This window comes from Paramormyrops kingsleyae, chromosome 11 (genome assembly GCF_048594095.1).
Source record: "Paramormyrops kingsleyae isolate MSU_618 chromosome 11, PKINGS_0.4, whole genome shotgun sequence".
Lineage (NCBI taxonomy): Eukaryota > Metazoa > Chordata > Actinopteri > Osteoglossiformes > Mormyridae > Paramormyrops > Paramormyrops kingsleyae.
In genome coordinates, this window is record NC_132807.1 from 13,611,254 (window position 1) to 13,623,573 (window position 12,320).

General features: G+C 42.0%; 1 protein-coding gene across 5 annotated transcripts in view; it reads right to left on the reverse strand.

Moving 5' to 3' along the window:
• Window positions 1-705: 705 nt before the first annotated feature.
• Window positions 706-12,320, reverse strand: part of LOC111840324 (myotubularin-related protein 13-like) — a 125,888-nt gene continuing 114,273 nt past the window's right edge. For all 5 annotated transcript variants that reach the window (XM_072718082.1, XM_072718081.1, XM_072718080.1 and 2 more), the window contains 12 exons: window positions 9,879-10,057; window positions 7,098-7,274; window positions 6,099-6,200; window positions 5,155-5,340; window positions 4,316-4,442; window positions 3,916-4,043; window positions 2,813-3,037; window positions 2,548-2,655; window positions 1,987-2,177; window positions 1,792-1,879; window positions 1,585-1,716; window positions 706-1,451 (listed from right to left, as the gene is read on the reverse strand). In XM_072718082.1, the coding sequence (XP_072574183.1) occupies window positions 1,353-1,451; window positions 1,585-1,716; window positions 1,792-1,879; window positions 1,987-2,177; window positions 2,548-2,655; window positions 2,813-3,037; window positions 3,916-4,043; window positions 4,316-4,442; window positions 5,155-5,340; window positions 6,099-6,200; window positions 7,098-7,274; window positions 9,879-10,057 (1,742 nt within the window). In that variant the 3' untranslated portion in view covers window positions 706-1,352. The remainder of the gene's footprint in view (window positions 1,452-1,584; window positions 1,717-1,791; window positions 1,880-1,986; window positions 2,178-2,547; window positions 2,656-2,812; window positions 3,038-3,915; window positions 4,044-4,315; window positions 4,443-5,154; window positions 5,341-6,098; window positions 6,201-7,097; window positions 7,275-9,878; window positions 10,058-12,320) is intronic.

The following is a 12,320-nucleotide window of genomic DNA, read 5'->3' on the forward strand; positions in this document are numbered from 1 at the left end:
GCTGTTTACCTGACAGGTGAAAGCTGTGATCTGCAGTAGATGAGATTCCTGTAACATTGCAGTAGTAGCCAAAGACTCACTCACTGTGATGAGCTTGTGTTAATGCAGAGAAAAATAAATGGAAATCATGATTACAAACAGAGACTTATCTGAGTTTACAGAACTTGCTTTGTCCAGTTATGCAACCGTAGAAGTAACGATGTTATTTTGAAACTGTCTTCTTGGACCGAGACACGAATATGTTGGATGAGAAATGGCAAAATTCTCTCAATAACAATTTTCTGGTTGCTGTAAATATTTTTTTTTTGTTTTAATATCCGCATGGTAATGGCAGAAATTTAGACCATTCCAGAAATATGACCTAAACAACAAATTTTAAGGCATCGTATAAAGCCACATTGTAGCCTGGAATAGCATGTTTAAATGCTCTCAAAAACAGTAAATGCAAAAATTTTGTGTACAGAAACAGCAACATAAATCTTTTATCCCTCTCTCTGGGTTAGTGTATTCTTTTCTTTTTTTGGTTTCTTTAAAGGTCAGAATATGTGGTTGGCTGATATTATACCAGCAAATAAATTTGAATATTGGGTACAGACCCACTCTCATGAATTAAAATGGATTATATACAAGATAATCCTTTTCAGCACAAATGGACAAACTAAGATCTGAAACTTTCCGTATACATAAAGTGAACACACTAAGTGATAATGACCAAAAAGTAATTGTTTAATTTGGCTAAGTTTAACCAAAAGAAATTCTTAAATACAAATATATAAAAAGAATAAAAGACAGATGTACACCTGTCAATCTAATAAACATTTGACTGTTCTTTGAAATACACAAAGTACGCTTTCAATACAAAATTTAATTTACAACACTGTAATGAAACATATAGGTATTCCATAATAAAAACATCACAAAACCATTAAAAAGTTATGCATTGAAAATGACAATCTTAACTTCACTGTGCAAAAATTTAAATGCAGCTCAGCTTATCTGAGAAATGTAATTTTTACAACAGCCAAATTAGTGTCTTCAAAAAAAATGTATACAATATATAAAAAAAACAGCATTTGAAGTGCTAAAGATCTTAGTGCACTTTTGGCGATATGTTCCTGGTCCCTGCTATTTGTACTCTAAAAGCAGCAGTACGTTTTTGCATTATACAGAAAACCCTTAAATTCTGTTTTTACACAGATTCCACAGTTCAAAAAGAACAGCATTAGACCTGTCAGTGTTTGCATGCTAATGCCGCATAAACTATTGTAGTGCAAATCACATTGTCTGAAGGCCAGATGTGCACCCCCTCCAACATAAAGCCACATCCACTCTGCAGGCTGGGCTGGGCTTGGTCACGCATCGGAGATGCAGCTCTGGATCTTGTCCATCCACTGCTGGGCGCTCTGAGCATCCGAAGCACAGAAGTTGTATGTCCGCTTGGTTGTCTTCAACTGGAATGACATCACCGGATTAATGAGACCTACTGTCGATATTTTGCACATGTGCATTTTCACACCGCTTATTGTCTTCTTATGTACCATGTGACCTGTATCAGGACTGTGGGAAACAAGGGAGCAGACTCACATCAAAGAAGGCCTTCTCACTGATGTGTTTGGGTGCTCCGATAGTGGGAGTAGCTAGCATGACGGACTCCACCTCCGCTAGGTCAATGTAGCCCCTGCAGCTCGTGTCCTCACCCGTGTCGTAGTATCTCATCTGAACCCAAGAGCAAAGTTAGCCGCGCCCGAATGAACAGGAAGCGCAATACAGTCCACCAGCTGCCAGGCTCACCTGGTGTTTGGTAACGTCTAGGACGAACCAGCGGGGTTTCCAGCCTTTGAGCAAAGCTCCTCGTTTGAACAGGATACCTTCAAATGAGCTGAAATAATCAACAGTCTATGGAATAATCAAGACTAAATAACTGAGACAATTCATGCCATGTGTGTTGGGTGTCCAAAGTGACACTGACTGTCCCAAAGGCCTCACCGGTTCTCATCATTCTTGGGAGCGAACTGGTTGTAGAGAGTGGCAGCCCTGCGGCTGACCCCGTTGGAAGCAGATGGGCTGCTCTCCTTAGCCAGGCTGCTATCCGGTAGGTAGAGCATGGAGCGCCTTTGTGAGGCCATGAGGCCGGAGGTGGGGATCAGGCCTGAGATAGCCAGGCTCTGCTTGTGCAGCTGCAACATGGAAGAGCACATCTATGCATGCAACCCAGACAGGACTTCCTTCCTGTTTCCTTGTGAAAATGTAACTTTAAGGATGAAAAGGGAAGGATTCTGCTTTTAGAACTCACTGTCCAGAAGGACACGAAGGAAGATCTTTGATATAATTGCAGCAATTCTCTTTAGAAATCAGACATTTGGAAATGTTAAATCTATTTATACAATGGTTTGGGGATTCCTTTACTGAGCAGAAACAAAAATGTATTCAGAAACAGACGCTATGAATCATAACCCTGTACCATTTAATTTGTAGCAGATTCTTTGGAGGCACGTAAATTGTTTACAAATCAGGCAGCAGATTATGCTGAAATGAATCCACACTCACATTACTTTCTTGTTTCAGGTCCTCCTTGATGTTGGTCTTCACCTTTTCCAGTGCAGTCTGCCACCGTTCAGGGGTCTGGCCAAGCTCGACCTCCAGCTTCTCTATGTTCTAAAATTCATACATTTCAGGAAAAAGTGACTACATTTTGGTAGTAATCTGCCGAGAACATGAACAGTTTTTTTCTATTTAAGTCTAGACGAATGCTTGGGCTACAAGCTACTCAGGAAGAGAGGCATCTCATTTCCCAGCAGCCCTTGGGACTCACAGTCAGCAGCTTGCTGATGGCATCTGGCTGTGCTTGAGCCACGTTACTGTAGCAAGGCCAAACAATTCTCCTCTTGCTGCTGGCGATGGTGTCCGTGTTCTCGCTGCCTTCTATCTGGCTGGCTATCATACTCCACTCATAGGAAGGACCCGTGGACAAGGTCTCCTCAGTGAAGTAGTCCCACTTTCTGAGGTTGGGCATGCCAATGGAGGGCCTGATCACAGGCTGAACAGGGAGCAGGGAGAATAACAACTATCAAATCAAACATGGCAGCTTCAATATGTTATACAAACATATAAACCACCAAAAACACCAAGGGGCTGAAGGACAACATGGCCAAAATGATTTTGCAGATCTCTTATTGCAGCTTTATTTTTAACGAACATTAAAATAAAGTTACAAGGAAGCAGTTTGGGCATCACCAATAAAACCAGACTTCAGCCCAGCAATCAGCTACTTCACAGTAATTCAGTTCATGATTGTTTTACCATAATAGACCTTGAATTTTGATACTAGAATTTCACTGATTTCCCCAATATAATGTTTTTATTAGCCACAGAATGCATGTAATTTTTAAACATTACAGTTTCAGCCAAGCATCATGCGTGTAAAGAAGGCATTCGTTTGCTTGGCACAATACTGCCGAAAAAAGCTTCTTCACATTTAATTTTAATAATCATTCATTAAATTGTAATTTGTTACTCATGAACTTTTTCCACTTATTCTATAGTGGTATTTGGGGAAATTGTGGTTTTAGGGTTGAGCTGGAAATGCTTTATCATTTTATCAGTTTATGTTTTTCCGATTTATGTTGGTTTTCTGGGAACAAATTAGTAACATTAGTGAAGTAAAATGGGGAAAAGCATTACTTCACAATGTTTATTGACTGGTCATTAATTGTAAATTACTCTTAATGTGGAAAAAATAGGACCATCCATGTTTTTTCTTTAGAATTCTGAAAGAGCTGCATTTCAATAATGAACATGTCATTCACAAGCCGAATTTTTGTTATCAGAACACCTTAAATGCTTGGGTTCCTCCACAGAAACCAAAGATATGGGGCGAATCTGAAGGACTTTAGAAGGAATCTAAAGTCATCATACCTCAGTCTCAGATGGGCTATAAAGGTAGTTGAAAAACAGAGGCTCTCTTCGGTGCATCCGCCCAATGCAGTCCCAGATACAGATCCCTTTCTTGGCCTGCTTGTCACCCTTGTCCTCAAACTGTATGCCTAGTAGGAGAGTCACTATTTACAGTGAGAATAGGGAAAAAGGCTGGGGACACACTGGATGAGATACCAGTTCATTGTAGGTCCCATTCACACAATCATTCATTAAGGGCAACTCTGGTACATCAATTACTTAACTGCATATCTTTGGATCGCAGAAGGAAATCAACGTGACACAGGGGAAACACGCAAACTCCAGTTAGCCTGTGCAATTCAGTTTGCCAATGTTAATCCGACGCATGAATGGTCTGAAGGTAGAATATCTGATGACTAACCATGTTCAAGGCGCTCGTATTCGGAGTCCAGGAGGAAGTTCTTGAAGCGGTTGGAAGCATAATGGTAAGCCAGGAACTTCAAGTAATGCTGATTAAACTCAAATTCTAACACAGCCTGGTTGTGGATCTGGAATGAAAAACCAGGAAACACATAGAAGGTCTTCCCAGATTTTCTTATGGCTGTGTGATGGCATTATGGCTGAGAAGGATTACGCGCACATGTTAGCCATTAAAAGTGGTGAAACGGAGATGAGAGAGCAAAGATCTGTGACATCATTATTCTCAGGGCGTGCTCTCCAGAGCAAAAGGCAGAAGCTCTGTCCAAACCTTCTGCTAAGGCCAAGTGGTGGATTCTTCTCATTTTAACATTTGGGCCACCTGGCCATATTGGCAAAAACAACTGCTGTTTTTGGGATGAGACACTTCTATTTTAGGACATTTCGAATTATTTTCTTTTGTTTACGACACTTAAAGGACGCTGACCTCCCTGGGTCACCTTGGCAACCACATTTCTAAAGTGACCTGCTTGTAACTGTGCGTGGCTGTAAGTGCCGGGAACAGAGGGCCCCGCACGGAGAACTGAGCATCCTCGAAAGACAGCACCTCACCGAGCTCGATCTTAGTCTGAGGACAAGTGGACCTGTGGAGCAGTAACCCTAGAAGCTTCCGTGACATACGACACTGCATCGAAATGACCTGTCCTGCTGAGGTACTGCAAAAGGAAGCCACAGGGCATCCACAATGGCAGCTGAGACTATCCCTTTTCTCACCCCTGGAGAGATGAATAAGAATCAATAAGAATTGGGAGATAATGAGATTAGAGTAGAGCAGTTGCTTGCCTGGTGCACGCAGTCCAGGAACTGCAGGAAGACGGGTGTGAAGCCGCTGCCCTGGCTGCTTGGGGCCAGGTTGCTGCGCTGGCTGAACTTGTGGCCAAAGGAGAACCACTCCTTCTCCAAGAGTATCTGGAATCCATCCAGGGTCCGGTAAAATGGGTCGCTTAGCAACTGCACCAAGGAGACGACCTGGAGGAGAAGAGGAAACAATACCACAGTGAACAAGTCCTACATGGCCAAACCTTTATGAAGGCCAGTGTTGGATTTCAGTGTTGGAACCCCAGTGACCATGTTTGAACTAGGAGGACAGATAATCTCAGGTCATCTATGGTTTTCTGCTAGACCAGTAGATGGCTCTGTTATACGCCTGAATGTCTGCAGATTCCCACACTGAAAGCCTTCTCTGGCTTCCACTGGTGAGCCAAGCTGCACATTACTTCTGCTCCCAGCCACTGCAGACGGCTCTTTGAAAGGAAGTCGCTTACACACCAGGATTGCACCTCTGGGCCCTCAAACAGGCTCCCAGTAGAAAGCTGAGGAATTACCCAAATACCTCAAATGAACTGTGAAAATGAAGCGAATACCACACACATGATGTCCATTGTTCTCATTTGTTTGTTACTGCATTGCCCTGACAGCGTATTGAATGTCAATGCTTGAACTGGTAAAATTAGTCTTTCAATGAAAAATAACCTGAACTGGCACACAATCAGGGAAACTGCTATTCAGAAAAAAACTGAATTTCAATGTTACTAATGAGGGTATCTGAGGATAAATACCGCAGACCGCAGTTTCATAACATCAGAGTGTGACAACATTTGTAAATCTGCAGGCAAGATGCTGTAATTGTAACTGAAGAGTACAGAAATGAGGTGAACCATGCAAAGTTTCCTCCTGTAACGTTCAATGACCCCTTCAGGCCAACCTCCACCTTGGTTTCACAGTACCTGGGTGGTGAGGTCCCAACCATCCTCTAGGCTAAGCATGACTGAAGAGCCTGTGTCCAATAACTCCACCAGGATCTGGGCCAGCTGCAGGATCTTGTGAAGCTGTGAGGGCGGCAGACATTTCCTGTATTACTTTTAGAATAACTGGGTAGGGCTGTTCGATTATGGCAAAAATTAGAAACAAATTATTTTGGTAAATACTGAGATCAAGATTATTTAACTCGATTACTCAGTGACTTTGGAAATATGCATTAATTGAACTTTAAAAAAAGAAAGTTGTCTTTATCAGTGGATTTCCTTGAACTAAATATAATTCAACTGAGGAACAAATTAAAAGAGGCTGGAAAGGGGTGAGCTGGGTTTATAACACAAGACAAAACGGAAGCATCATCGCAAAACGAAATGCGTAACAATAATCGTTTTATCTTGACTATTTTGTTTTGATAATCGTTGGAAGCCAAATTGGTAATAGAAGTTAAAATTTGATCTTTCGCCCAGCCCTGTAATTGTGGGGTGTTCAGACTACTGGTGCCACCCCAAACGGACCTCATTTCTGAGTCACTTTGTATAAAAGCTAAAAATGTATAATGCAGGATAAGGTTTGACTGACTTTGCGGTTCTTATTATTATTGTTGTCTGCAATGAAATAAACAAAGTTTGCTGCTGATCTATTGCTCATTTGCCTTGGCAGGAATCACCCGTCTTTCTGCAATATATGACACCATTAAGGCTAAAGTAGGTAAAAGTTGCTGCCACAGAGAAAAACTTTCCCATCGTTGTCCGTGTTTCAGTTTTATCCCAAGGGTAAGCAACAAGAAAACCTGAGTAAACCTTCAGAAGATGGAAAACAAGCTATTTTTCAAAGAAAACCACACACACCATGAAAGTCTGTTTTCTTTGCAATAGCTATGGAAGTCCCCATCTGGAGCTGGTGAAATAGAGAAATAATGGTGGTAGTGTGTGTGTGTGTGTGTGTGTGTATGGGGGGTGGGAAAGTACCTGAAGGATCCACTCGGACTCCTCCAGGCTCTTAAGGAAGCTGCCCTCCGCGTCAGAGGACATGCGACTGGGCACACAGGCCCTCAGCAGCTTCTTAAAAGAGCCCTTCACTTGCCGCGTATCGATGACGTCCACTGGCACCAGCTCGCAGCTCAGGCTGGCGTCCAGCTTGAGGCCCTTCAACCAGATAGCAGAGGACAGCAGTTACCTTAACAGCTTTGTCTGATTAATAGATGGCAGCAGGTAGCACAGGGCTTAAAGGTGACGCCTCATAAAGAGCAGCTGCAGGCCCAAAGCCCACAGGAGCTTCCTTAGTGTCCTGAGCACCTCAATAGCTGCATATCCGCTCCACTACATGTTTAGCTGCATAAAACTGTACAATCTTTAAGGGGCTACCAATAGTCTGCTACATACCTACAACAGTAATAGGTATGCAGCTTAAATCATTATTAAATCATTATTACTTGTATTCCTTTTGTCTGTAAATTACTCAAGTCAATTAATAAATCTGAAAAATCATTAGGGGTGGGTGATGTCCAAGGGCTGATCTTTACTTCACGCAGTGTGGCAATTGTGACGTAAATTTTGAATATGGATGAAGCGCGCAAAGCCGTGCAACGCATGAAAACAATGGGTGTTTCTCAATATGCATGGTTGACTGTACTTCCATTGCCAAAGAACAGGTCCAATACTGAAGAACTGAAGTACGGAGGATGGTACAAATCTCCGGATGTCATTTTTTCCGTCCCAAATATCAAGGAGACATCGGTTGCATCCTCACCAAATGAGACCAATCCCATGATTCAATGTGCCCTAAGTTCGTTCTTGGGGGGCAAGTTAGCAAGATTGCTCTTGATAAAACCGCAATACGATCATCGTGTTCGTCGTACTAAGAAACAATCTATTACAATGGGGAGGCTCTGCTCAGTGAGTCAAGTGACCCTCGATCATTCATTGGCCAGAAGAAAAGTAGCAGGAAGTCTGAAAGCAGTTGGACCAAAGATTATATATAAATAACTCTTCTACCCTCTATGATCAGGGGTATGTTTCCCGAAATCTTCTTAACGCTAGTCGTTTGTAAGTTCTACCTTAAGTTGTCTCTTAATGCTCCGATGTGCTTCCTGAAATGTTCTTAGTTAAGTATATCTTCCGTAAGATATTCTTTCATAAGGTTGGCTGAGCCACTCTTAGCTTCCTCTTAACGCTGTTGTCGGCTCATACTGCCCATTTAAAATAAGACTAAGATCGTTAAGGGTACAGTTTCATAACCAAACATTACTTAACAAAATAACTGATCCATATGATAAAATGATTTTGTTTGATACATGACTACAATTATCAATAGGTTTCGTCCTTGCGCTCCGAATATGCAGCGAGTTGCCCTCAGTAACGTGCGGATTCATAATGAAAGATAAGGAACATGTTGCTGATTATGTATTTACTTGCTTCTATGAAGGGTGGTGATGTAATGCCAAAGGGCCAAAGATGAACAAATCATTACTGTAGATAAACAGTATTTAAATGGGAAGAATTTGTTTTTATATTACTTGATTTCGGAATATTTATAGTTCTTGTTTAGTTGTAGTTTTTATTTTTGTAACTCATTCTATTTCAGTTTATGGAAATGTTTTTGTTAACAATGAAACCCTGCCTTACATACTGTAAGTACATAGTGCACGGTTAGTTTCAGTGAAATTCTTATTTATTCGAATAAGATCCTTTCGGCACATCGTATATGACACTTTCAATAGCGGCTTTCCTCTATAGCCCCACCCTAGGCCAAACGTCAAAGTATGTGGTTGCCTGGCGCATTGGTACTAGAAATAAAACCATTCAGGATCATGGATGGTTGTGCATCTTGACCGTCCATTTTGGCATTAAGTAAAAACCAACTAGTAATTATGGCACCTTGGGGAAAAAAAGAAGAAAAGAACAATGAGTCGCTTTGTTGAACGGCTCTTGGGAAAGATTCGGGTTCCTTCAAAGAGCCGTTATTCCCATTACAATTGCTGTGTGAAATATCAGTGCATGCCGATTTGTACTTTGCATGTCTGCACATGCACAGCCTTACACTTTATGGCATATTTTACGACGGTGCCCGATTTGTACCACTTTGTTTCACAACATTTTCACGACACAACCTGATCCCGTTAATATTTCACTACATCAGGTTCATTTTATGGGCTGCTTGTGAGTGATCTCTACAGTGCAGAATGGGATATTTAGCCAGAAATTCTGATCATCGATTCTTTGTCTTCTCTGTCTGCTTATATGAAAATTTCAACGGTACAAACCGGCAGTTTGGTTGAGAACAGAGGGATCAGAAGAAAGCATCATATTTTTATAGGTGACAAAAGGAACATGTGAAAGTTGTGGCAAAATGTAAATCTGATAAATATACCATTCACAGATTTATTAATGACACTTCTGTGCCAGAATAGGACAGGATATCCTTTCCCAATTTACACAAAATCAGCAGCTTATGGAAATGTGATTTTTCCAAATGCATTATTCATAATATTAAAAAAGGTTAACCCAATAAAAATATATACTTTAAGAAATAGTATAAAGAGCTTTAAATTTATTACTGATATTAGTGTTTAGAACTGAGAGCCAGTTGCTTCTGATTGGTTGATTAACAAAATACGTTTTTAATCCATGACTGTTGATGATCCACAGTCCATAAATACTGTATGATGCCCAAGACATGGAGAGTGAGCCTGGCACAGAAGAGGGGAACTAAACTATGAGAGCGGTCACACCACCTGCAGCCCCACCTACCCTGAGCTGGGACTTCTCCCCGAAGATATAGAGGGCAGCCTGCTCCTTCAGCAGCTGGGCCTGCAGGTTCTCGCTGCCTGCTGGGGGGGCCAGCTCCTTCCCGGGCAGCCGCGACGCCGCCTCAGCCGGCGAGGTGTGGGAGCCGAAACGGCTGCTGGCACGGATGCTGGCCCAGACACCTTTGGGGACGGGGGGGGGCAGGGTGACGCGTAGGTTAATGTACAGACAGCATGAAGACACGTTACACTGGCACTCTGTAAGCGTGACTGCGCAGCTGCAGACTCTGCATCTTCTGCATCCACAAAGCCTTCACAGGACTGGACACGAATATGCTAATGTGAGAACGGAGAAGCTAATGACGCCATGTGGCCAGAGCTGTGACAAGAAACTGTCACCAGCAGGTTACTGAATGTCGGCGATGAGTAAGCTAATGCTAATGCTAATAAGTTCAAATGCAGTTTAAAAGGTGTGTCCAGTGATATCTGATTAATAAATACATTCACAGCAGCAAGTTCAGTTAAAAGCTTTTTCCAAACAAGCATTCCTGTTTGGCTTTCTTTGCGCTGCTGTACTGATTTCTCATTTTTCAGAATAAAAGTCTCTTGTTGTGAGGCTTACGATCGGTGGATTACACCACAGTACAGGCTCATAGGTTAACGGCAGATTTATGAAACCACATGTCTGGGGCTATGAACAGTAACTTTATTTTCCTGTCAGGATAATGCTGGGTTCACTTTTGTGTTACTTTAATTTGATGTACTTTTGGATACAATTGCAATAGGGAATATTCATTGCTTTAGTAAACTGCAGTATGTAAGCAGAGACTGTCCATGAAAACGTCCTCCATTTTCCTTCCAATTCCCTGTGAACCCTAGTCCGGCTCGGCCATGGAGAGGATACAGCTACAGCCGTAGCACTAAGTCTGTTAGTAACAGCGGAACAACCTGCTGTTGAAATGACAGTCGGGAGTCCAGCTGCCACCAACGGAGTAAGAATGAAATCCCCCATGATCAACACATCTGGCATGATGAAACACGTCAGCCATGCTGTACGGCCGGTCTACTGTAAAAATGGCCCAGTGAGAGAGGGAGACAGCTGGGGGCATGAGGACACGATGTGTTTGCATGGCGTAAGAGGGAGGACACCCCACTAAAAGTAAAACAAAAAAACAAGTTATTACAAAAAAAAAGCACAGAACCTGAATAATGGGCCCAGGGTGATGATGTTAGTGCAGTTTTCCGGAACACCAGTGACATTAAGTTACAGCTCATTTGAACAGCACTGGCTCCATTCTTCTCTACTTATTCACCAATACTTTGATCATAAAATCACTAGTTAACAAAAACCTACTATATCCTGAGATATAAGCAGTGGATTCCAACTGAGCTGTAAGTGTTGAATCACCATGTAACGTGAGAGAGACACATAGTCTGAGGACGGCATCCCAGGTGGGGAGGCAGTGTGGGGACATGGAAACGGACAATAAAAATATCAATGCTCAGATGTAACCGTTAGAAATAGTCTGAAGCATGTAATGGTAGGGGGGCGGGGGGTAGGGTTGGGGCTATCCAATGCAGCACACAGGCATAAGCATTTGGAAGACGGATGGATAGAACCTGTCTTACAATTTGTTGCTACTATAGCATTATTAAGTACCATTGGGTACATATATTTACTATTACATTACTGCCATTTAATTTCAGCTTGTGGTAACCATAATTAGGACCTGGATTTTGCCTTGACCCTGTGAGTATTAAGCTGTTAAATAGTCCTGCTTCATAATATTTATTTTTATAAATGCTTTTTTTGTAAAAGCAAAAAAAAATGTTAGTGGATATATTTGTTCCTAGCACAAATTAAATTTTCTAACAAAAATGTCACCACCCTATGTTAATTCATGCACCTTTGCAGCTCATGCTTCACCAAACGGTATATAGAGCATACAAGCACCTTCACAAAGACAAATTATTTTTCTGTGTTTGACACAGACAGGAGTGTCAGTGAGCTAAATCTAAACACATCTGCCAGTGTTCTCATGTGGCTAATTGATTATCTTAGTATTAATGGCTTGAGTATGATTAACTGTCGTGAATGCCACAGTCCCATTATATTTACGTTGTCGTTTGAGATCAGTGTTTTGTAATGGAGGGATGAAATTCACAGACAAGTTTGGAAACAAGCTGAATCCTACCTTGAGCTTTAAGCATGTAATTCGGGTCCCCTGGAAGGACCAGAAAAAGTTGCATGCTCTGAGTGTGACACTCACAGATACGGGTCGGGCTGCCCGGTCTGACACAGACGCCGCCCTGTGAAACACTCCGGCGTGCGGATCTGACATCAGGGTCATGTCAGATTAGCTTTTACAATAACAGAGTTCTGAGGATTTTCCCGAGACTAAATAGCAGTGAAAAAATACCCACAAAGCTATAAGGGACTGGACCG